The 26,491-nt window shown below is 42.0% G+C and overlaps 1 protein-coding gene across 8 annotated transcripts in view; it reads right to left on the reverse strand.

The window, feature by feature from the left end:
• Nucleotides 1-18,364, reverse strand: part of gria2b (glutamate receptor, ionotropic, AMPA 2b) — a 52,472-nt gene extending 34,108 nt beyond the window's left edge. For all 8 annotated transcript variants that reach the window (XR_011311034.1, XM_069701734.1, XM_069701733.1 and 5 more), the window contains exons 1-2: nt 18,102-18,364; nt 17,790-17,930 (exon numbers count right to left, since the gene is read on the reverse strand). Coding sequence is in view for 7 of the 8 variants with exons in the window: in XM_069701734.1 (XP_069557835.1) it covers nt 17,790-17,930; nt 18,102-18,186 (226 nt within the window). In the remaining variant the exon portion in view is untranslated. The remainder of the gene's footprint in view (nt 1-17,789; nt 17,931-18,101) is intronic.
• Nucleotides 18,365-26,491: the final 8,127 nt, after the last annotated feature.

Genomic DNA, 26,491 nt, shown 5'->3' on the forward strand with positions numbered 1-26,491 from the left:
CCATTTTGAGACTTCATCTTTTTCTTCCTCTCTCAATTAATCCACTGTGTAGCCCACAGCTGAATCCCCATTCACACCATTCCCACGTGCTTTCTTCTGGTTAGAGAATTATGAAAGAAAGACTGTACTCCACCAGGCTGGAAACTCCCAACAAAATATTTATCAATAACATGTTAAATTTATGGAGACCGTTTTATAACTTGTAGAAGCTTTTTTTTTTTTTTTTTTTTCCCCTTCTTCTCTGCAGCCCATAAAGGCGTGATCCGGTTTCATTCCCTCTGTAGACTGTTGCCAGGGTAACGTATCTCAGCCATGTTCTCTCTCTCTGCACAGCAGAACATATTCACCTATGGCACATCATTTCATGTAGCGTTTAAATGTCATCTTTCTGAAAACAAGCGAAAACAGCAAAATGCATTGAACTCACAGTTCCACGTGTTTCAACACACTCCTCAAAACTACTATCAATGCGACACGCAGAAATAATTCTTCAAGGTAGGAAGGTTACGTTAATTCAAATTTCTGATAATACGACCAAATAAATCTGAAAAATGTCGTGATCATGAAATTCTTCCATTGGTAATATGGACCTAGATGCAGCGCAGAACTGCTGCAGGCTGTTGCCGGGGTGACAGCTCTCAGTCATGCTTTTGAGTGGTCGATAGGACTGGCAAGTGTTTTTGTCTGCCTTTGAGCAGCTCTTCCGGCAGCTGGTCGCGAGAAGAACAGTACGGCTCAGTTCTTATCAACTTCTGACCCCCCCTTCCTCCCGTCTCCCACCCCATTTCTCTCTGTCTCCTTCTCTGCCTTTGTTCGCTGACCTGTTTCCTGGAGGCTCACTGATGCCATACACGGAGGATGGAGGTTTCAACAAGAACAGAGTCTGATGAATGCCCCAATATTAAAAGGCCCAGTGTGTGATCGTTGTACGTCATTTTAGCTCCGCTTTTTGTTGCTGTCTAAGCATTTCCCAACGCCGCAGCGGCCGAGGAGCGACCGTGTGTGGAGCCCCAGAAAGTGCCTGAGCAGCTTATCAATGCCACTTATTGACTGTGTTGGACTGCTGACTCCCTGGAGCTACATCACGTACCACTACCTAACAATGCACAGTACTTCCCAGGATTTCTCCTGAGAAATCTGTATCAATAAATCTGACAAAGTCAAACCCTTTAAGGGGATCTCTACCAACCGCATACATCAAAGTCAGTTTAAATGTCACGCTCGGTGCCGCTGAGCTGATGGAAACAGTTCGTTTACACTCGCTTTATCTCAACTTGAATACTACAAAATCCTTTTCAACATCCTTGAAGATGCTATCAAGTAGCACTGTGCTAGGTTTTACGCAAAGCATTTAAAATCACAGCTTCTTTTTTTTTTTTTTTTTTTAAACCATTTTGGACACTGAAATGTGATTATTACAAAATCAAAATCTAATTTACTAAGCAAACGAAAAAAAGAATGAACAGGAAAAAAATGAAGAAAAATACACACAAAAAGCAGGTTTCACAATTGTATATGATAAAAAAAAAAAAAAAATGAAACCAGTTTCTACAATACTACTGAAAGTAGATATCCCATGTAACAGACGTTAAATCAATTCACATGAATTGTGTCTCGTGATATGGCACAACAAGACTTTTCCCAAGCAGATTGACATCAGTTATTTCACTTTTTCCCCAAATTGTAACACAGAAACCCCCAAAACTGTCTCAAAGACTTACAAGATCACTTCCATCACCAAGGAACCAAAGTGAAAAACTGTCCACTAAACAATAAAAACCCATTTTGCGGTCTCTTTTATTTATCTTTTAATGTAACCACTGCATAATTTAGGAGTGTCATTAACAGCACTCAGCCTGCGTACCATCTAATGACACCAGAAAGTCTATTTCACCTCTGCATTCACTTGAATTCAGTGTTTGCGCATTGTCATCAGAGTAACTTAAAAACTAAACAGCTGTTTTGCAATTCCCGGCCTACCCATCCATTCAAGATCTGTGTTAAGCACCAATCACAGATTGGAGCTTTCAAGAACAGATATTGTGGCACACAATTTTCAAAGAAATACGGTCCAACATCAGACACGAGGATTTTGCAGAAAGAATCCCAACTAATAGCAGCTGTCTGGAAAAACCTCATTTGTAGCTTGTTATTCACAATAATCACGCAGCGCTCTGCTTAAAAATCTTTAATATTTCCAACCGTAAAAACACTGCCTCAATAAGTCCTTTGTTATATCTGAAGAAAGAGAAGCGCTGTGCTGTGTGCCCGTGCATCGGCTCGCCAATCTGTCCCACTAAGCACAATACTGAATTCTTCAGCCATATTGATTCCGCAATAGCGACCCCATGCATCACACACAGCTACTTTGTTCACATTTCGTCCGCCTCCTGTACTAAAACATACCGAGCGTCCACTGACCTTTAGCTGAAATACCAAAGCAGCCTTTGGATCTGTTCTATGTTCTAATGATCTGGGAACCTGCGAGATCAAAATTAGGTACATCTATAAAAACATAGCTTCATCCAGAGGAAGCAGCTGCCATGGCAACCAGACACTCCGTGTTTGCTGAGGACGAAGACTGAGGAGAGGTGGACCAAAGTAAAGAAACAGTACTTCATATGATCCCAGCGAGTCCGGTTCAAACCTTAATGCGTTTAGGTTTCACTTTATGGGTACTGAATGCCGTTACCTCGTGTTTTACTTACATCCCTTCGTCACCGGATCCACCGTGTTGTCCTCTTTCTCTCATTAGAGAACCCACACGGGGAAAAGTGTCACCGCCACCCTGAATCTCAGCTTCCAATGTCGTACGAGACAACCTCGGGTCTCTCATCAGCTCCCCATCTCCATTTGACCCCTGACCCGTCAACTCTTCCTTGACCCCTCAGTTCATCCGTCTGCCGCTGCGACCTTCGTGCAACGACCCATCAATCATTCCCTTTCAAAAACAGATTCATGCATTCGTGGAGTTTAGATAAATAAATCAGAAGTACAGTCATGAAATATTTATGACTCCTAATCGACAAGTAGAAACCGATCAAAATCAAGGATTCTCTTCTGCCTTAAATCATGTGAAGCTGATTTGGCTTCATAAATTATACTCTGATATCATAACTCCCTAATAAATGTATTAGGAATGCATAAATATGCTGTATTTTTGCTGCTGTTGCTAGGTAACATCAACGTGGACGCCATCTGGAAGCTAAGAGAGACTCATAATTTAGCAAGCTAACAGGGCGGCAATGTAATGCAGGAAATGCAAAGGCGCAGAAAAGATGAGGCCGCTGGGAAGATCAACAGTTTTTTCTCTGACGTGGGCTGTTATTAACATTATGAGGACAAACTGTACACAACTAAAATTACAATATATTAGCTCAACATCCAACGAACAATAAACTTCCATGACCTCTGCCATTTCCGTCCGCAAATGCGTGACAACTCGTGAACTCGAAGCTTACAGATAATTTCCAGTTCCGACGTCGTGAATACCACAAGAGGGCGCCGTTCATATGGACTCTCCTCGTGCCCACGATGAATAACGCAGCACACGTCCTGCTAAAACACTGTTGTCAGTGCTGAAAGTGTTCAGATCCATCGATTGAGTAATTTGAGGTAAAAACCATTATTTACTGTGACGTTATACTATGGTAATCTATACAATAATATTTCAGGGGAAAAAAAGATGCAAAAATAATTAAACATTTATGAATGCCAAAAAAAGGAATTGATGAGATGCACACCGAGTGTCATTTGCATGAAAACTCCTACAGAGAGGAAGACTGAAGCTCCCGAGAATGGCTTCACTTTTCATACACGGTGCTCCCCTGTGCTATTTAAAACAGTTTTGACATTGTGTCTTTGTCGAAGCTTACACACTTCTATGATTTAGTGTCAGTGAAAAGTCCCGCAGAAAAAAAAGATGCAGATTACACAATGCTCCCACTTCAAAAAGGAAGCGAGCTGAAGTTGTGACCTTCCGGAGGCCTCGGCTTTCAACAATAGCGAGAGCATTAAAAAGTGAGATCGAGGTGGCAGCTGCAGTCCTTTCATGGGATTTGATGTCTTTCTCACTGTGGGGAGATTTTCATGGAAATTAGACTGTTTTGGACAAACACCTCTCTAATACAGAGGGCTACTTTGTTGTTGCAGACACAACACAGAACAAGACTTTGTTGTTGTCACTGGACCACGATGGCTGTTTTGCTCAAAACGTGTCCGTTCGCATGGCTCAAAAGTAAATACCACGTACACTGTGGCAGTGTATTAAGGTATTAAATGTAATTTAACATTGTTGGTATTATCGTGAATACTCGGACTACTTTTTGAGCAATCTCTGGCACATGAAGTTCCTTTGCTATTGGTGTCATAGTTCTGCCATTTGGTTGTATTTTGCAGTCACTCACCGCGTACGTCTCAGTTCGCTTCACCTCGTACGTCTCAGTTCGCTTCACCTCCTGCCCTTGTGTGTTTCCTGCTGGTCTTCCGCTGCCCTGATTAGTTTCAGCTGTCCCTCGTTATCCTCCTCTCCCCGGTTTCCGTATGTGCTCCTCTCTCTCTCTGTGTGTCAGCTCCTTTTTCTGTTGCTATGCTTTCGGATCCTTGTGTCAAGCTCCTAGTCCATGTTCAGCCCTGTCTTTGTGCCTGGATTTTGTGCTTTGTCTTCTTGAGTCCCTGTAAGAGCTAACTTTTACCCCCTGTGCCAACTCATTGGTTTATGTTTTTTGGGGACTTTATTTTTGGGATTCAGCCCAGTAATGACTCGCTTTGCTTTGGCTGCATTTCAACTCCTGCTTAGTTAAATAAAAACCTTTGCATACTTCGAACAACCCCGGTTGTCGAGCATTTGGGTCTTCTATCCTTCTGAACAATCACCACACATACTTCTAACTTATCTGTTATCTTAATATAGAAGACATTTTGGCAGTTATTAATCTCAACTGGTATATTTCCTAACTCTGTAGAGTCCAAATTTCCTTGATTTCTTTGGCGAGTGCAGCATAATGTAAGTAAGCTGATGGTAAACTGAGTCAAGAATCTGCACTCTGAACTCAAAATATGAAACAAAGTCCCAGACATCATTTAAAGTAGGGAATATAAGGTCAGCATTTCGATATATTTAATCAGATGTAATGCTTTAACTCTGACTTCCTTTCGGGAGACAAACAGTAAAATCAGAAAATGTCAGATAATTTATTCAGCTGCTCCCTTTTCTCAGTGTTTCTCCTGCTGTTTTATCACAGCAAGGGGTGCGTGGAGCTGCCAAGAGATGCGAGGCCGTGTTTTTTTTGTTTTTTTTTCTGCTTGTATCATTTTAAAATGTGTGTGCAGGACTTGACTGCCACATTATACTGCAGGTCTCCACGCCAAATTCACACGGTCCAAACACAGAATCTACCCGTGTATGAGCCACCTCGCTCCTTTCCGTTAACTTTGGTTTCACAAGGTTAAAATAGGAGTCGACAGCTGGGAGCGTTCGAGTTGCCTCCTGCCTGCTGCATCGTCACACTGTCTGCCTGCCGCCTGAGTGTGTGTACACGGCGGAATATATCTGCAACCGAGTGTGAATGCATGTTTCTGTTTGTTCGTCCACTCTTTCAGACACCTGCTACGCTCCGTGATCTCACCTGCCGGAGGACACGGGTGCTGTTCTAGCTTCTGTGCGCGCAGCCGCTGGCTGAAATCCTATCTGCGCCCGTCATGTTTCTCTCTGATTTATTTTCTTATCTGCTTCTAATTGTCAATGTCATCGTGCGTTTAATTGTTCTGTCCTGGCACCTATTGCATACTTGGCAGTCCTTGTGGTCTGTCTCTCTTTAAATTGTTTTTTTTTTTACTGTACTTGACCTTTTCTTAACTGAACATGTGGGGCTGGTGCTGCAGGGAATGCTACATTCAGTTAAACCTTATAGCTGCTCAGATGCTAATTTACAATAATTCCAAGTTGTTTTTTTTACACAAAGCACCGCATCGTATTGCCATGTGAATAATTCCTCTGCTCTTGCAGAAAAGCTGGGAATTAACTGCTGTCCTCGCCATCTAATAGCATTGCCGGCCACCGTACTTCTACCAATGGAGGTCCACAAATATCAAACACTTCCTCATTATACAATACGTGTGCTTGACTGATAGCTGAGCCGGCAGGAGGACGAAGACATCTTGTAAATATTATGTTTTGGTAACTGCAGCTTACACGACAAGGATAAACAATGTTTTGTGATCTGTGGGATAAAAATAAATAAATCACACCATGCAGAACGCAGCCCTTCTTTTAAATGATGAGATTTTGGCTCGAAGTCTAATGTAGTTGGTGTTTTAAAATCTGTGACTCTTGTTTTGTCTACAGCTGGTCCCGCTGTCAACAGCAATCAGTAACAAAACTGGGAAGTTACTGTTTGTGCAAATTAAAGTATTTAATTGGATATATGGATGCACAAATTGGAGAATTAACGTTATTCCGATTCCATTATTTTTGGCTAATGCATAGGCCGGGTTCCCAATCTGTTCAGGGACCACAGTGCAAAACAAATCGGTTTCATGATAACAGCTACAAAATTATGAAATGCCACTGTTTAGGAGTGGTTTGTCGAAGAAGGAAGCCATGTGATGGAGTACAAAAAGATCCTCTCAGGGAGGAGAGGTTGAAGGCCTTTCACCCTGAAAAGCGACTTTTGAGTCAAAATTTCTGTGAATATATTTTAAGTAACGTAAATAAGAAAAAAATGAAGGCATCTCATGATTTGTGAGCTATTGTTGTGAAAATATTTTGCGCTGTGGACCGACATAGCTCTTACACATTTTGATTGGAGACTGGGTTTGATGAGATCAATCGGTTTGCCCTCGTAACCTGCAGCTGTTGTAACAACGGTAACACTTTGGTGGTTTTGCACTCATCTTCTCTAAATTATTTTTTGCTTTTGTTCCCTTTGTCAGATTTCAAAACGATTTTCACAAATCGACTATTGTACAGTCTGTTCGCTCTCTTTTCATGTCTGAGAAGAACAGTAGGAAAATACACCAAAAGAAACTACACAGGAGAACATTAAAACACCCCCGTAGACTATAAAAACCAGAAAGCCTTCCTATGTCCAATCCCTGAAGTCCCTTCCTCCATTGAATCCGTGTCCAACAAAGATGGTCAGATCAAAGAAAACCGCCTACAGACTGCTTCGCATGGGGAAAGAAAAAAAAAAAAAATTGGAGGACAGGGAGACAAACATCATCACAGAGCAAAGCAGTGGGTGAGCACGGTACCTGGCGGTACATGGCTCAAAACCAAGCAAACTCCGCTTGTGATAGTTCACTCTCGAACGCTTAGAAATTCTGTCACTCATTTGTGTTGACAACGAACAGTTCTCTGTAGAGGAAACGCCTCGGAGCACACGCACATTAGACATACAGTAAATGTTATGAATAAAATAATGCATTGAAGTGAAGAGCCAACCGTTCTGTTTGATCTCTGTGAAGTAATCAGATGGACATGTGCAGTAATACTCATACTCATATCTATTTGCTTTTACCTTGACATTATTGTTTTCGCTGTGGTTGTCGTATACATTTCGTTGTTATTTGTTTGCATCATTTTTTTTTTATGTAGCCACATTTTTTTTGCTTGTAAACTTTGTGTTTTCTATACCTGTGAACTTGAAACATTATAGGATGGAGGCTTCAAATAACCCCACTGGTTATTTTTCTTCTTTGCCTGCACTGCACAGAATTTTTATATATCTGGTCAAATCTTGTGTGTTTCGACACAATCAAGTCAATATTCATCAATTAAATGCAAAGGTATGCAGTATATCGTTAAAAGAAATCAGCCAAGCGGACCGGATTTCAAAGTCACAAAGCTACTCTGTATATTTTTCTGGTCTTTGCTGTCACATGTTTCAATTCGGGTGCAAACAGCTGAATTTAAACAGTTCAGATCTGTTTACCAAAAAATATTGAAAGTAAGTCTGTCAAATATTGGACGTCAGTGACTGAAAAAGTAAATATCCAGATTACAAAATGTCTTTAACATAATCTGTATAACATGGGAAGTATGAGATCAGTTTCACAGCTTGCACCCTTTAATGCGTAAAGAAATTGTTGTTGAGTCAACAGCTGCTGAGATGTGCTGGCTCCGGTCCAGATGAGACCTTTTGTCTAAGCAGGCCTACCATCAGGGAACAAGTTGTTACGGGTGCACAAGTACGGCTGTCTGCGAAACAGACAGGGCTTAACGGCGCTGCTGACAACATAAAGAAATGTTTCAAATGGAGCAGAGCTGTAAAAGGGACAAAGTGAGCTGTGGTTGAAAAGCAGGCAAATCTTTAGCCTCTTATTTTGAAAATCCTCAATCATTATGGTGCATTTAAAAGGCTGAACAGAGAGCTGCCAGTTTTTAACATATGTACAGTAAGAAATGAAGCTGTCCATATGCTTAAATCTATTCTTTATGAATGAAGTGAAGTATTAATAGTCTTGTGTCCTTGTTTGTGGGTTACACAGAAGGTAAAATGCTGCACTGACACAATAAAACAGGCCCTTTATGCATTAAAGGGCGCAAGATTTCTTTCGCCCCTCTGATCTTATCTACCTTTAGCCTGAGTCATCATGCCCTTTTTAAAGGACACAGCCCGCTTAAAGAAAGCCTCTCTTGCATTTACATTGCATTTACATTTTGCTCAGTGAGACATAACAAGCAGAACAACAGAGAGCACAGAGACACGTTCACTGCTTATCACACCATAAAGACATTCTCGCTCTGTCCTGTCGTCTTCATTCATCATTGTTTCGTTCTTTATCTTCCTCTTTGTCCCTCTGTTTCTCTCTTTCTCTCTCTCTCACACACACACACACACACACACACACACACACACACACACACATACGCACTCCATCAAATCCTAATAAGTTTGACAAGAACACCCTGTAAGAGCAGACAAGGCAACCGGATCAAATCTTAATCAGCACGATGATGGGAAGGACAGATCCTCCTCTGTGCATGCTAATGAGAGTCCCTTCTCAGCAGGAAAAGGTTATTCGCTGCATTAATGAAAATACTGGTCATTCTCAGTTAATTGAGCGCCAAGTTGACTGCACAAATATTTGAATGTCAAATTCATATCGACCCGCAATGCTAAGCACCTGTGAAAGGCTAGCTCTGTTTTCCCACGATGTTCTTTCTGTAAACATGTAAACATGTTAACAAATAACAAAACTCCCCGACTCCTTTTCGGTGTCAGTGAGAAATAAATAAATACATGATCTATCGATTAATGTTAAACGTGTTCATTGAGTTAATATATTCTAATGTAATTGTTTTTGAAATATTTTATTTTTAGAATATTTTTTTGTAAAATTGTAGTTTTTGCATTTAATATTTTAAAACTACTTTGTAGAATAAACGAAATCAAATTCTGAAAATAAAAATATAGAGGCAAGCATCATTAACATAGAAAAATACAAGATAGTCTGTGTACGTTTTTGGGGAAAAGTGTCTGAATGGTCGAATGTTGATAAATCAAATAAACATTGTAAATATGGCAATCTGATATGTTCCTATGTGTCTTCCTGCTTACTGAATTTAAAAGAGCGCCGTAAAACTCCATCGAGCCAAAGCTTTATGGATGCAGTCATAACATTATGCTACATGGCAAAGGCAGCTTATCTACAATCATTCGATCTACCAAGTATCACAGATCCTGACGCGTGAGATAAATCTCGCCCCGGTGACAGCTACGCTCTGAAAAGAAAACTAGCTCTCATATTGAAAACAGCGAGGGTAAGTGAGGCAGCGACGCCGTTGTCACTGTACAAACTTTTAGAGCTCGATAAACGTCTGCAGAGAAATGGATGAGATTTTATTTTTCAAATGATAGATATTTGGCGGAGGGGTAGGGGGTGGGGGAGTGGGGGGTCTCCATCCAGATAGAAAGACAGGGATAAAGCCCCGGTTTTTTAGGATAAAGATCTGTTCTCTTTGGAGGCAATCTCTTAATCTTTGTCTTTCGTGGCCCCATTGCAGAGACACAGAGAAAAAGGGGGGAAAAAAAAAAAATGGATGGATGATTGAATTTATAAAAACCTACTGAGCAGGATATTTGTTCTGAAGTTAGTTTTCGGTGCAGCTCAGCTGAGGGATGGGACCCTCCAGCTGACAACGAAAGCCTAGTCGGTGACTGCGTATTACATCATCCCTCCGTTGGACGGTGTTGGACAGGTGAAATCCAGACGGGAGCAATAAATGCCTGCATTTAACCTTCCGCTAATGCTCTTAACCTCAGTTAATCACCAGAACAGAAGAGGACGACTGAAACTCTGTGTTCTACTGAAATCGGACTTTCTCCTCGCCGTGATCAGTGTAGCTGCGTGTTACCGTGACAACGGGAGACGAAGGCTGGATACTTGAAAAACTCAAAGGGGAGAAAAACTTTGAGCATCAATATCCATTGTTGATTTTGGGAAGAGTAAAGTTTGAGAAAATAATCCAAACTCACCTTCTTTTTTTTTTATATTCTTGGAGCTTTCAGCTGCATTTGACGGTGATGATTCTGGTGCTTTTAAATGAATAAAATATATTTATAAACTGATCTAAACACAAGTTTAGCTTTGTCTCAATTAATCTAATAAATCAATAACCTTCACGGTCCTGTTCTGGTTTAAAATGTAGTTTGTGGTGACAAAAAAAAAAAAAAAGTTTGGTTCCTTTCCAGTTTAAGGCCAAGATGCCTTAAACTGGCGCCACCTGCCTCGGAGGCACCGAGAAACCAAGACATTGGACACGAGACAGGAAGCATCTTCCAGCTGAGACCTGTGAATGAGGCTGTAACGTGTATGGTATCTCAGGCTGGTATATATATATATATATTTTTGAGGACACAGTGATAAGGGCTTGGTTGGGGCTGTATTCAGGGCAAGCTAAGATCCACTGAGGGCTTTTAGCCTCATTTTCTGACCGGCCAGCTCCCAGGCCTATTTAATATTTCACAGCTCTCTCTGAAATGGAGGAGAATGCACTTAATTAAGCGTGAACAATAAATTGGCGATAACCAATTCTCTGCCGTGCATCTACGGTGGGTTTAGGCTTTTGATCATTCACCGAGGTCCCTGAATGCGCGCTCCATTGAAAGGCTGTGTGCATTTAGATGCATGAAATTAGACTATGACGTGATTTGACCATGACAAACAGGAACTTTGAAGTGTTAAATCGCGATGCGGTTGTCAGTGACCTCCAACTCCTCTGTTGGTCTCAGATGTGGAAGAGCGGTTTGCTTTGAAAGAGGTGGTTGTTGGAAATAAACGCTCGGGCGCAAACTATCGCTATATATAAGGTTAAATTTGAAACACACACACACACACACACACACACACGGTCACGTGAATGGTGTACCGCTAACGTTTTATCACTTTAACAGAGTAAAAGGCCGCAGAGAAGTAAGATAAATACAGTTGGCTCAATAAACAGTCGATGGGTTATTTCTTGTATCTTAAACAAGATCAGAACTGATGATGTCTCCCTGCTGAAAGGTGCTAAAGGTTTAGTGCCATCCTGCAGATGGGTTCTCTTAAAGTTGATAACTGGGCTGCATTGAAGGGATGATGGGGATTTCAGATTAACTTTAAAGCTATAAATGAATAGAATTGGATTCTTGAAAGAGAGAAAAAAAAAAAAAAAAAAAACATCCTGGGGGAAACAAGCTGAGACAAACGTTTTTAAGCTCACAGCTTGACAGCAGTTTTTCAGATATATAACATGGCTAGTTAGTTAATAATTAGCACACTGATGATTTTTTTTTTTTTTTTTTTTTAAAAAGCAGCTCAGTATTCAGTTTAAGAAACAATTAATCAGCTGCACTCCTCCAATGTTTCAAACCTTTCAGTCTACGCTGAAAAAAAAAACGTGTTAGTGTATAAGCAATGAGTTTTATGATGCTCATGAATAATACAATCTCAAGTAATGACTTTTGGAACATGATTAGTTTGCTGTAGTTTCAATCTATCTGACAGAATTAGGGAAGTTTAATAAGTCAAACTGAGTTATGATTTGAAATAACTCAGTTTGTAGAGTGGTAGTTTAGCCTTTTACTTTTAATACCCATTGCCACCTGTTTAATCCGAAGTCTATCAATCTAAATCTATGAATTGCGCCTTTAGGTTTTATCCCACTACGACTAACGCTGGCATTCGCTCGGATCTAAATTCCTTCCATTCTGCTAATAAAGCACTAATCGTAAGGTTGGTAGTTCAATCCCAGCGCAAGACAATGGACAGTGGCTCCCAGCGACAGCCGAGCACTTCGCGTGGCAGCTCCGTCCCCACTGGCGTGTTAAGGCGAAGAGACGCTCTATAAGTACAGAGTAAGATGGCGTTCTACCTTTGTCATCGTACTGTGTGTTCAGCGTACAATGAACACCTCAGAAACTGCGACAGAGATAATATGAAGCCTCACAGTAATTACGGTCGGTTAAAAAGAAACATCGGATCGTGCCGTCTTTTGAAACCACGTTTAAAACACAATTACTGACACGCGCGAGGACCGGGTTTTGTGCTCGCGCGTGTTCCTTGTGGAAAAATGTACGTCCACTTTGATCTGAAATCCTTTAACGATTTGCAACGCAGCATCAAAATCATCCGTTGTCACCCGCGGTCTGTCCAATTAACAAATCATGCGAGCGGAGACGGGAGTGACGCAGCGGTGTGTGTCTCACCTGCTGTCGAAGGAGGTGTGATATTTTGCACTGCGGATGACACAGAGGCGCAAAACCGTAGCTGCTCTGCATTCTACTTATAATTCGATGTTCAAAACATCGTGTTCGTGCAAAAGTTTGGGCTTTAAAAGAGGCTCCCAACCTTTTCTCCTTTGTATCCCCTAATGTCGAGGCGTGTCCGCTTTCGACCCTTCACCAAAGAGCGATCTGCGAGCCGAGCGCAGTTTAACTTAATGATTTTTTTTTTCTTCCCCCCGCCCCTAACACCGTTTCATTTAGATAATTTGAATAATAATGTGAAGCCTGAGAATGAAAAAAAAAAAAAACCCACCGAGTAGCTCACGAGAAGCAGGGTCAAGACCCTCTGCGTCCCGACTATGGGATTGAAATTAATGAAATATGTAATCCCGTTAAGTCCGTACGCTGGCTGTTTACCGTCTCTAAATAGAATCGAGAAAAAAAAAAGAAGTATTTTTCAGTCCTCAATCAAAAGCAGACACAAAAGGGAAGAAATTATTTTTAAAACAAATTATGCAAATGCCTTTTCTGGTTCTGCGATGATGGATGGCTGCAGGACTGTAACTTCAGCTGGTTGGTTAATGTGTGACCGCTGCGGTGCATCGATGTTATTCCAATCGTCTTTATTGAATATTATTGCGTGTGTGTGTGTGTGTGTGTGTGTGTGACTGTTTAAAGTGTGTGATGTCGCGTGTGTTTATATGAATGTTTTTGATTCGACAAGAAAAGCAAAAAGAAAAAAGAAAACATCCGCACACACGGGGGGGGGGAGGGGGCGGGGTAATGAAATAGTGGGCGGGGCTAATGCCGACAACGACAGACAGCACGCTACGTCACTCTGCGTGGCTTAAACCGTGAAACGTCCACTCGCAGTCGTCACGGGGCGGCGCCACAATGAGCTACAGATCATGTATCGCCGCAGACCGCTCGAGAAATGACCGTGGCTCCCCCGGCTTCTGATTGGCTGTTGCTGAACAGGCGTTCGCGACTAATACAGCTCAACTCTCAACCCAACGTATTTAACTCGCAAACATCCGCGCAAAGCACAGACCTACGTTTGACACGGCTGTACTCACAGGCCCCCGAACGCACACGTGGACAGGCGAAGCAACGAAACCCGCGGCAGCGACGACTCGATGACGAGCACCTGCGCTGCAGGCGCAGCAACAACGAGGGGCTCTGATTGGCTAATTCTTTCAGCCCGTACGGTGACCGACGAAGTCCTTAAATGCAGGTTCAATCTCGTTATTAGCGTCGATATGGCTTTCTGATTGCAAATGCAAGCCGCGGAACTTTAACGAGACGCATGTTTGTTTGTTTTTTTAAACTTCCCAACTTTGTATCATCGTTGATTAATGCAACTTGATGCCCTCTTTCACTGATCCTCCCCCGACTGGTAAACGGACACTTTTTAAAAAAAAACACAAAAAAAACACGGATCTCCACACCTGAGCAGAGAAAAACCATCACGATGTCTTCAGGGGTTATTATCTCAAACTTTGGGAGACACACACACACACACACACACACACACACACACACACACACACACACACACACACACACACACACACACACACACAAGACATTAAGTAACTGCTTTCACAGGATGAGGAGCACCTCATTGCAGTTTATTTCCAATTGTAAAAACTTAATACCAAACAATAACATGGCTGCAAAAAAAAAAAAAAAATCAAATCAAACATAAATATCAGTTATTTTCAGCAATGATGACGTTTTTTTCTTTTTTAGTTAGTCATTCGGTGGGTCTCGGAGGTGGCGGCAATCGAGGGAAGTTCGAACGAGATTCTTTTCAATTTATTGCTTTGGGTGGACAGCTCACACATGCGCGCGCACACACACACACACACACACACACACACACACACACACACACACACACACACACACACACACACACACACACCTCCAAACACACAGTCACAAATGACTCCCCTGGTCTTGGCAGCAGACGCAGGCCCGTCCAGATGAGCTGTTATTGATGGAGGAATGTATCATCCTCCCTCCCACCGTCTCTGACACACTGCATCGACGAAGTGTGCTGCTGCACGGGTACCGAGGACAAAACCAGGGCGGGATGTGTCCGCGAGCTACCGGTCCACAGGTTGCGGGTTCTTCTTCCGAGGAAATAAAAGACCGTCCGCACCAATAAAACATACACGATGCGATATGTCTGTAAATCTCTGCCGTTCCGTGCCAACTGAAGTTTTGTGCCCGATAACAATGTCTGCGTTCCTATTTCAGGAGGCGATAGTGTGACGTTGAATCTGTCTCTCAGGTCCGATAGCCCGCGACAATCACATCATATTCAGCTTCACAGTTTCCTGCGTTCACTCCACCCTACCCCCCTCCACCTCCGCCCCGAAGGCTAATGTGTTTTTGCCGGTTCCAAAATGTTTCATGTGTGATTCAACAGAAAAGCTTTTAAGAACCTGTGGTTACCGTGGGTTTTTTTTTTTCCGCTTTCAGTGTCAGCTTCAATATTTCTCCCTTTTATCCTCCTGCATGCGTTTTCATGAAGTTCATTTTAGAAGACAAAAAAAAAAAAAAAAAAAAAAAGGGGGGGAGGGGTGTTAATGTAGTATAATTGCAGAGGGAGGTGGATTGTGAGGCAGGCTGCCATCTACTGGCTTACCTCCCCCCCCCCACCCTCTCTCTCTCTCACCCACCCACACACCTCACCTCACCTCACCTCACCCCAGCCACCCCCCCCCCTCCTCCTCCTCCACCCTCCCGCCTCTAACTCCCACTCAAGAAGTCAATTAACGGAGGGAGGCAGAGTTCATTCACACACATTTTGGGAACACCAGATGTATGCCTGTGCCCACATTCAGCCTGGAGACACACACACACACACACACACACACACACACACACACACACACACACACACACACACACACACAATCCTCCCACTGACTATACCGAAGGCCTTTTTAATGTTCAGCATGACAGTCATTTACTGTCACATTTACCGTGCATCCATTCACTCTTTTCTTCACGTTGTCTTCCCACTCGTTCACCTTTCAGGGTCACTTGTGAGTGTGACACGGGTCTCGGTGACACGAACCGCACCGACGCCATCGTCCTTGATCCGAACCAGCCTCGCCGTTCGTCACCCCGCCAGTTTAGAAATTTCACAGGAGTCGACTACTTAGCACAAACCGTCGCGCACGAGGTCCACTCGGTTAATTGCACAGACGTTAAGCACTCTGTTTCGCCAAAATATGAACTCAAAATCCAAGAATTACAGTGCACTGATTTATCTTTTTGTCGTCATCGACATGCAGCGATTTCTGTAGAGGGGTGTGCGACAGACGGCTGTCACAATTTGTGCCGTCAATTAAACAAATTTAGAAAAAAGAAAAGGAAAATCCTAAATATTTTCTGGTGTTCAGTTAAACGTTATGTTCACTTTATTTCGTAAATCCGACAAAATAATTACATGGTGATTAAAAAGATGTAGTGGCCTGAGGTGAGGAAGTTAATCAGCTCAGCATCCTTCCAGTTGTTGTTGTTGTTTTTTTTTTTTTATCATCACTGATAATCAGGTTAGGTCTTTACAAACAACTTCTTTTTTTTTTTTTTTTTGGCAAAGATTTGTGCCTAATCTGCTTACAGTCAAATTTCTGTTTACGTAACACCTCGCACACACACTTGTAGAGGGAAGTAAATTGGAGAAAAAAAAAACCAGACAGGCATTGGGTCTATTAGGGATGAGATGAAAACAAGTCAGTCAAACTGTAGTAAAACATCTACACAATGTATTTCCAGGGGACAAAAATGTCTCCTATAGATTGCTGCGAACTGCTGTTATAGACAAATATAAAGATAATATTCCAGTTATACAACAAAGTCTTAACTCCTAGAAAACATGTTTTTTTTTTGGTTTGTTTTTCCCAGCAAGGTGCACAATGCTTGCCGTGTTTCCGCCACATACAAGGGGACGCAAACAACTTCGAGCAGCGACGTGACTCCCCTGTGATCTGCAGGACGCAGCGAGGAGCTCTGAAGCAGGAAGCTTTTATATGGTAATGAAATCGATTGGACCGATGCGCGCACCAATCAGAAGCGTTTGATTTATGTTTAAGAGACTGTTGAGAGGAGCAGTCGCTTGGCAACCGCCTAATGAAATGTACGAACCGTGACTATTAAAAATAGCGACCTCAGAGCTCATCCGCCTCTTGTTGCGGCTGTTGCAAAGACAACCTGAAGAAGCTCGGTTGTTTATTTATTTATTTATTTTATTTGAAGAAACAGATGCAGCTTTCGAAAGCTGCATGATGAAAATGAGAGAGAGAGAGAGAGAGAGAGAGAGAGAGAGAGAAAAAAAAAAAGGTTTACGAAGTTACATGTGTGGCAGACTCGTGTCGCGATTCAGATGCGGTGAAATAATCGTACGCTTCTCGCAAGATGCTGCTCAATCTTTTCAGTGCATCTGAAGTGCATGTTGATTCATCGCATCATATTAATCCTCGGTGTTCAAGCGTCGCCCAGCCACTATATGAGCGTGGCGCTCACTCTAAATCTGTGCGCCCTATAGGAGCCAACAATGGATGAACACCGCTTCTTTCTGAGCTGTGAATCGAGTACCTCACCCTGCTTGTTTTTTGTTTTTTTTCAGTAACTTCAGTAAAAAAGGGGAGGGGGAGGGAGGGTGTCTTCAGGTTTAAAAGACTGGTGGATGAAAAGAAGAAGTATCAAGATCGATATTTTTGCAGTGTAGTCTGTTTGATCTCTGAATCTGAAGGAATGAAAATGGGATGGATGTGACTGACTGTTACTGTGGAAACCAACTTTCCCCCTCCTGCCTACACGATTGTCTGTTCATCCCCAACTACCCAGCGCACAGTCTCAATGTGTTTGCTGACGGAATATAGATTAGACAGCTCAGATCATTTCCATCGTAGCAGCTGATACATTGATCCAAACTCGTGTTGCAAGAATAAAACAAAATTTTAAAAAATTTAAAAAAAAAACAACATAATGAGCATGAGCACTTGCGGAAAGCTTCGTTTGATTTGAAAAGACTGTGTGAAATGTTTTTGGGTGACTTACAGCAATTGGTAACAGCAAAACTGTTCGCCACTTCCAGATTGTCAATGTGAGGCGTCAATCTGAATTCCGAGGTGCCAAACTGAACCATTCCTATCCGAAACGCGCTGTACTCTTGATCCGCGCCCCTTGGAAAAAGTCCCCCTGAAATCGACACAGAATATCACTTACACTTGCACAAATTTGAAGGGTAAAACACATTTCCAACCATTTTTTTTTTCCAGGATTTTACGCACAACATTGTTCTAAGTTAATTCGCTTTTTTTTTCTCCCCCCCCCCCCCCCCCCTCCACGTTGGAACTACTGGGTACTTACCAATTTGAACACTGGGTGAGCCTCCAAGCGCGCATCCCCATAAAACCAGGAGAATTGAAACGGATAAATTCACTATCTTTTCCATGTCCACAGTTTAGGTGTCCACATCCACCAAGGGGGGCAGTCTGATATTCCTCTCTCTCTCTCGCTCTCTCTCTCTCTCTCTCTCTCTCTCTCTCTCTCTCTCTCTCCGGAGGTGTTAGATCCGACACATACTGGAGACTTTCAGCCTTGAGGAGAAACAAAATCTTCAGTAAAAAAAAGGACCTTTTTCGTGCAGGTGGCCAGCAGGGAAAGGACCACAGCAGTGAAAGAATGGTCGCCGCCCGCAACGTAGGTCTTGCTGTCTCTCGTCCTGCGCTCCTCCTCGTCGCTCCCCTTCCTGCCGGCAGCTTATACCTTTCTCTAAACGCACAGGGACACTGCGCGTCTCCGCTCGGCGCGCCGGAGATCTTCTCAGCATCACACCCACAAGTGAGGAATGTTAATGAGAAGGCGGACGGAGACGGAAAAAGCCGAGAGGGCAGCCACTTAGCGACAAGAGCGCGCGCGGCACTTTGAATTCATGGGAACGAGAGCTGCAGCCGAAAGCCTTATTGTCTTTGACTTGCGCTTTAGTGAGCAGCGTTAAGGCGCGATATCCTTGAACATGGTTTATTCACGACATCTTGCGTCATTACCACGTGCACTTATTCATATTTGTGTTTATATAGCATATTCAAAGTACACCCAAGACAGATCGACCGTGGGAGTCCCAGTTTTTTTTTTTCAAAGGTTAATTCACATTATTTGTCAAAAGAAGTGCTCTTCAGCACTACGCTTGTGTCAACTAAGCCTTACTTCATTTTTTTTTTTTTTTTTTTTTTTTTTGGAGCCCCTTAAATCAAGATCACAAAAGCACTGAAACTATTAAAGTATGACCAAAACTGTTGATTCATTTTCTGTTGATTTAATAAACAACTCATCTGTGTTCAGTGGAGTTTTTAATGAGGGATCAGCAAGTCCAAATTCTCTCAAGACCAATTCTGGAGCTGTAATGGATTTTATACCAAATATTACTCAATATTATATTGATCAGACCTATGATCTTAAAACAGGGTAAAGGTGTCCTTACGCTGCACTCATTGGACCCACACAGATGTAGCAGAAGACAAATAATATACTTTTGACTTTATATTTGACATTTTAAGACTACAGATAAGTCCAAAAATGTATGTTTTACATATTTATAGAGAAATGTTTATGTCTTTAACTTTGAATTCATAAGTGTGCTGAATTCCTCCAGCTAAGATCAGTTTACTTTATGAAATTCAGTCAAATTACGTTTCCGATACAAGACAAAAACATGCAGTAGAAAATGATCAGGACGAGCAGATATCAGACATATGTATATCATATATATAAAACTTGGATTAAATCCTTCTAATGTCTTTGGTCACTTGAAAAAAATAAGCGTCCTCTGAAGCATGTGAGAGGCCAAGATTTCTTACTGAGAATACTCATCAAGTGCATCAGCTGGAGGCCATCACTCATGCCCTCCAGGAATAACCATCAAATGAATCTCCTCTTTAACTTTGATCTAGCGCTTATTTCCCCCCCACCCCCCACTGCATACAAATCCAAAGCAAATACGTGCCTGGCTTCCTAGGTGCCATTATGAATAGGGTCAAATGGAAGGAGCGCTCGGCTGCACGGCCAACAGGAAATAAGTGGCAATCCTGTCGCCTGGTTTTATGATATGCATACCTCAGGCTGCACGGACAGATGTGTATTAATCATCGGCGCTCTGAGATAGCAGTCTGGGAGCAAACTAATGAGGCTGAGAGTGAGTGAGAGCCGAGGGTGGCGGGCAGTCACAAGCAACAGTTAGTCAGATTTCAGCACCATGGACAGCTCATAGCATGAAACACTGGCTCCCGTGGAAAGAATCCTTCAGCTCCACCGGTGGGAAAACAAAATCCAATATATTATTACAATCTAGGTCTTATTTTCTAGGTTTTGGCCATCAATTTTATTGAGTGTTATTTCTACGTTTAGTATCTTCCAAAATCTGGGAGCAAAGCTACATTCGAAGGTACGACAGGTTAAGAAATACGAATTGCCACGTGATCAGACCAAGTCAAAAGGTTAACTGGATTATCTCAACCATCTTATTTGGAAATACAGCGAAAAGTAAAGGCGCTTTATGTACCTGCAATAATCCACCATTACATGGAAAATAGCAGCGTGCGCGCACAGCTACGATAAATATAGTGGGTTATATTTGAAGTGAGTTTTGTATGTTGCATCTATAATTTCCAAGTCATTTCTCAAATAATAGTCCGAGGATGTTTCCTGGAAAGAGCTGTGGCATTCTGGCTGAAAGGATATAGCTGCGAAAGAGCCGAAAGCAATCACTCGGTAAGACTTTTAACAATAAAAACTGTCATCAGAGTTTAATTTAAAGGCTGCACCTTTTTTCTGACTGAGCCCCGGCCCAGCTCAAACCAGAGAGAAAAAGCCTCAAGGAAAATATATGGCCCCTTCATAATCTGTGAGAAGTTGAGTGAGGAAATATGTCCAAGGCCTTTATCCCCTCAAATAAATATTAAGGTGTAAAAAAACCAAAACAATTGCAGCCCCAAAAAATAGATGTCTGCTGTATTTGTTATTTGAAACTTTACCGTCGTCTTCATATATGCTGAAATGTATTCTTGCCTGTTGATAAGTTTAACTGGCCTGATGTTTACTGATGAAACAACTCAAGATGTCACCGGAAATGAGTTTGAAATAATTAATTTTCTCTGTAATTGGCACTAAATTACATCATTCCAGCTCCACAGACCTGTAAACCAAAGTTACTGGTAATTTTGTTGTTGGTCTAAGTTTGACATGCTTTGGCCATTTTTGGCCAAAAAAGAAAAAAGAAAATCTCTTCAGCCTTGATGTTGGGAGTTTTTAGTGCAAAGCCTTCCTTTGAAGCGTTCCACGTGAACTTGATACCAAAAAAAAAAAAAACGAACTCCTGCTTTCTGATGCCGTTATCTTTGGAAACCTTCCTCCCGGCAAAGTAAATCGCACACTCGACGTTACTCTCACATATATACGTTCATCTGTCTGACCTTGTCTGGAGGTTTTCGGCCGTGCGTGGATTCACTCTGCTGCTGCTGCTGCTCGACTAAAATGCAATTTCACTTTGATTATCTTACAGCAACGTTCGGCGATGTACTGAAAGTGCTGCCCGTGAGATAATTTAACTGTCACAACACTGAAGAGCGTTCCTGATGACTTTTTAGGGGTGAAATGAGAGGAAAGTCATAATTAAATCATGACCCCGCCGGCTGCGTAACAACGTTTACCTTTGAGTCAATTTACGCAAATAACAGCAAGACCGTGATGGGATATTTTACACTTGCTAATGAAAATACTTTGCGCTCCGAATTAAACACCATGTGGCCCGCAGAGCTGGTAAAAAATAGCAAGTCGATGACCTTTTAAGAAATGTTAACCACTCATGTTTATACTTCCCTGAAACCCCGTGTGACTGTTTCAGAGAAAGCATTTACATTTCTGGCATTTAGTTGCTGCTCTTATCTGAAGAGGCGCACAATGGGTAGCATTTTTAACGTCTCACTCGAGGCCACTTCAAGAAGACACTTCGCTTGTGATGGACAAACCACTGGCTGTGGGGATCTGAAGTGTGACCTGTCGCTGCCATTAGCTGCAGTACACATAAACAATGTGCAGGTGTTTCTCCGCACATCAATTATGTTGCGTTTCCTTTTGTACATTTTCACTCAAAGTCCACCGGGGGTTGATAAGCGACTCGTTTTTGCTAAATTACTTTCTTCTCTCTTGTATTGTTTTATTCTAAATTATCTTCCGTGTTTAGACTGACCTTCGTAAATGGGTTTGTGGAGAAGCTCAGGAGATTTGCTAGCCTAAATGTGTTTTTTTTTTAATCAAATATTAAATAGAAATTGGGTGAAAACTCAATCCACTTGGGTAAATATGGAAGAAAATAAAAGGCTAAAAGTCAACACAGCGGGACGTGGATTCATAGGTTCTGTGTCGTAACTTGATCAGGGATCCTTTCCACAAATACGAAGCTGCGTCATCAGTTTTCTTCCGGTCTTGATATTTTTCGCAGAAAGTTCCAGATGGCCGGCTGGAAAGTGTCCCAGCATGCACCGAGGCAGCAGGCAGGGAGATATTTCAGACACGCCTCGCACTTAAACACCGCGCTGTCAGAGTCATAAATATGTGAACGAGTTTGCCATCCAACTACACCGCATTTCTATCGAGAATAACCGGGTTTAAAATTACGAGGTGACAGTCTCCATCGCCAAGTCAGCATGCCGGCCCCGGGCTTCATTGTGTAGTGTGAAGAACTCAACACTCGTCTGCCTCACAAAGAGGACGAGCTCCAAGACCACAACCGGACGAGACAAGATATCAATTATATCACTAGAAACAGCACGTGCGATCTATCAACAATTTATGACTGCGTCACTGTAAATCATATAATTGGATAATAACTCTTCCCCATGTAAACTGAAGCTTCCCCAGAAGTTCTTTGTGAGTAGAATTTTTTTTTTTTTTTTTTTTTTATTACCTCAGGGGTGGAAGAGGGGGCGGGGGGGAATCACTGATGCCAAGTGCACCATACTATTAAACAGCTGAGCATTCGAACGCCCACAAACAAAATGCATTTTAAGTAGCTTATTATGTCAACGGCAACTAGAACAAACTCCTACAGCGTCGACAAAAGACGAGGAACATCAGCCAAGCATATAAAAACATGCGCTGCGTTCCAAATGACACACTTCCCCTTTTAGTACACTGACAAATAATACTCGTAAATGTTCGGACTCTTACTTGTGCAAGTCCTTTACTTTGAAAATGTTCTGAACCACAATCCTCTGCGCGACGGAGAATACGTCACGTCTCGACTGAGCTGCGGGGACAGTTGGTGGCGCTAATGCTCCGCCCGCGAAAAGGCAGAAGGAGAAGGAGGAGGAGAAGGAGAAGGAGAAGAAGAAGAAGAAGAAGAAGAAGAAGAAGAAGAAGAAGAAGAAGAAGAAGAAGAAGAAGAAGACGAAGACGAAGAAGAAGAAGACATGAAAAGGAAGCCTAATCGTTCCAAAACGAATCCTTTTACTTTTTTTATCACTTCAAACGTCGCCCCCTACGGATCTCAACGGATATGTGGGTCAAAGTTCAAGACGCATTTTTATGATGAAGTAGTTTGTCCCAATTGTACACATCTACACGAGCAATACAAACTTTTTAAGGGCAGCTGCAGTCCGTTACTAAAAGTAAAAAGAAATAGTACGCGATTTGGAACAGGAATGGCCTTCAACCACGTTTTCAGGATTATTTGTATATCAAAAAGCACTTCGCCATATTCGATCACTTGCAGCAATCTCGAAGGAATTGTAACCGGAAGTCGTGACTTAAATCGAAGTGAAACTAATGCAGCACAAACACCTAAAAAAAATAATCAAAAAAATCACGAATGAATCCGCTGTATTTTGACAAGGCTTTGGTGATTCTCTGTGTTGTGTCAGTTGATTAGAAAATAGACAACAGCCTTGTCTCTGTGATTTACTGCTGCTGCTGACGTGACAGTGACTTCAGGGCTCTTTGATCATACTGTAAAGAGGTGATATGAATGCATAACAAGGTCTTTGGACACACTGAAGTTGCTAAGCCAAGCATATCCTGCCATTAGAACAGTTTTGGGGGGAGTTAAACCTGCAGGGATCGGTCCGAAGGTCAGGAAGAGTGCTGAGACTGGACACTTTGACTGCACCGGCTTGCGTCAACAGCTTTCAAGCTTTACAGTTGCGCACCGAGCTCCTTTTATATTTAACCTCTAAAACACTGGTTCAGCCTTCACGTGATCATGTGAGAGGCTCCAAACGGGAAAAACAACAACCAACAAACGAAAACACCCTCAATCCTTAAAGTTATATCAAAGTAATACCTTTAAAGGATGTTATTACGAGATTTTCTTTTAGTTCTGAGTTCTGGTTCCTGGTATGAAAACGTGAGATGAAAGGGTCACGTATGAATAAAAGATCTATTAAAAAAACAAACATGTAAAAACACATGCAGAATTCTCCTTTATCTCCAATTTCTGTTTGGTTTTATTATCATTTACTCTCTGGTCAACGGATAACAGCTGGACATTTTCCTTTTGACTAAAACTGGCTCTCTTACACGTGATCTTTATTGATGTTTATTGTTACTGTAATAAATAATCAACAACAACAATTTAAGGAGAATGTAAATGACTGACGTTGGCAATTTTGATTAACATTGTTTTTTAACGATAAAAAAAAGTGTTGTCTATAGCTTCCGGCCGTCTGCACTGATCATTTTACACTTTGTGTGTTTTAAAAAAAATTCTCCTCTTTCTCTACTAACGATTGAAACCCTTTCTGCTCGATGGTTTTCACATTTTCATCGGAACAGCGATTGTCCTATTATCCTGTAGTCATGCATATCCGTTGAAAATCTCAGTTTCAAAAGTGACACGTGAATGCGACAGCAGAAGTTTAAAAAAAATCATGGGATAGTTTAGAGCTTTTGAGAATTTGATAAGAATCGAGGACCCCGCATTTTAATTTCTGTCTCGCTTCTTTTATGCTCCCTCGGTTTACTTTTCCATATTGCTCCACTTTCACTATCCCATCTTCTCTATTTCCTCCACTGTCAGGATTTTTTTTTAAATTTTTTTTAGACTCGATGGTATTTTACCTTCACCATTTCATCCCTGTCCCCCCCCCCTCCCCCTCTCTCTTTTCTCTGCTTCCTGCAGAACTAACTTTAACGACGGGACCCGCGGTCACGGCTGGTTTAGAGATCGGTTCAGTGTGCGTGGAACTAAGCTTTACGCCACTTTGACCTCTGACAGGAAATGACATCCTCCACACTTTTGTTGACTGCCATATTTAAAACCCTACCCAAAATAAATAAATACATCTCCCACCAGACAGCCACGGTACCTGTGGAGGAGTGGAAAATTGTGGCTGACCTGAAACCTGCCGTGGCATTTGCAAAAAAAAACCAAAAAAAAAAAACCAATTATGTCCTAAAGCGTAAAAAAAAAAATATCCCCGTTTGAGACAGTAAACAATCAATCAGGAAACAGATACTGTACGTGGAGTCTGTACTTCCTCTACCTGTACTTAGTGTGAATATTAATGATGGCTGGGCTTCACATTGGTCACTACGGCCCCTTATTCTGTGACATAATCATTTGATAGAATATGATTTTAATCCTGACAACATGTAGGGCAGTGGTAGGCTGCTATTTTTATGACAAGAAAGTCTTCGTTTACGACGTATGTCTTTATTTTTTAGGGGGCTGGGGGGGATGGTTGTAAAAGCACAACAGCGATGTGTGAAAGCCTCGTTCCCAGTAAATGAGCTTCCAATAAGCCGTGTCCCCCCCCCCCCGCCCTCTCCCTCCCCCCACTGTTCCTCCACTAATCATTGCCTGACTGTCATGGTTGTTGTCTTGGTGGCTCGGGCGGATGCCTGGTGAGAGGTCGTGTTGGATTAGAAAGCACCCTGTGTGATATAGGTTACTGCACTGTGCAGCTAGCAGGGTGCTGGGGTGCGGGGGTGGATTGTGCACAAGCACAAATATACACACACACACACACACACGCACACACACACACGCACACACACACACACAGAGACACATGAGTCACACCTGTGACAACAGCTGCATTTGATACAACTACTGTCCCGATGCCATGAATTGAACCATTAAAACCCTTTAAAATGGTTGCTTTTCAACCAATTAGGTGGTGCCTATTTTAACGTTTGTTATATTTATTGCTCATATAACATCCTCGGCTAAAAAACCGAGGATGTAAAATGTCAGATTTAAAGAAAAATGAACGACTAACTTGCATAATATCGCTTCAGATCTTCTGAAGGCCCTTGACATTAATAATTTAATGTACTATCGTCAGTAAAAATGTCTTATAATTATGAGTCATGTGCGAAATGGAAAAAAAAGCTTTAAATTAATCTACCTGTATTTCAGCATTAAGTAAAAAAAAAAAATTTAAATTAGAAAAAAATCCACCTCCTTCACGCCCTCACCATACTTTGGACCTGGCCTTACACCTGTTTTTTGTTTTTTTTTCTCCCTGGAGTGCATTTTACATCCTCATTACACTAAACAATTCTAGACGTGGCCATCGGGGGGCACTGCAATGCAAAATCTGCCTCATTTGGAGATTCAGCCCGAGCTGAAAATGAGTCCTCAGATCAGTCAAAAATGAACCACACATATGTTTTCATTAATCCGTAAAACCATGCTTCATTTGATGACTCGCGTTTCTCCACCCGATTCTCCTCTCTGCCTGACTCCCATTCTGTGTCAC

This window comes from Brachyistius frenatus, unplaced genomic scaffold (genome assembly GCF_029030835.1).
Source record: "Brachyistius frenatus isolate BFR_SWC_R1_liver_20210118 unplaced genomic scaffold, ASM2903083v1 Contig_38, whole genome shotgun sequence".
NCBI lineage: Eukaryota > Metazoa > Chordata > Actinopteri > Embiotocidae > Brachyistius > Brachyistius frenatus.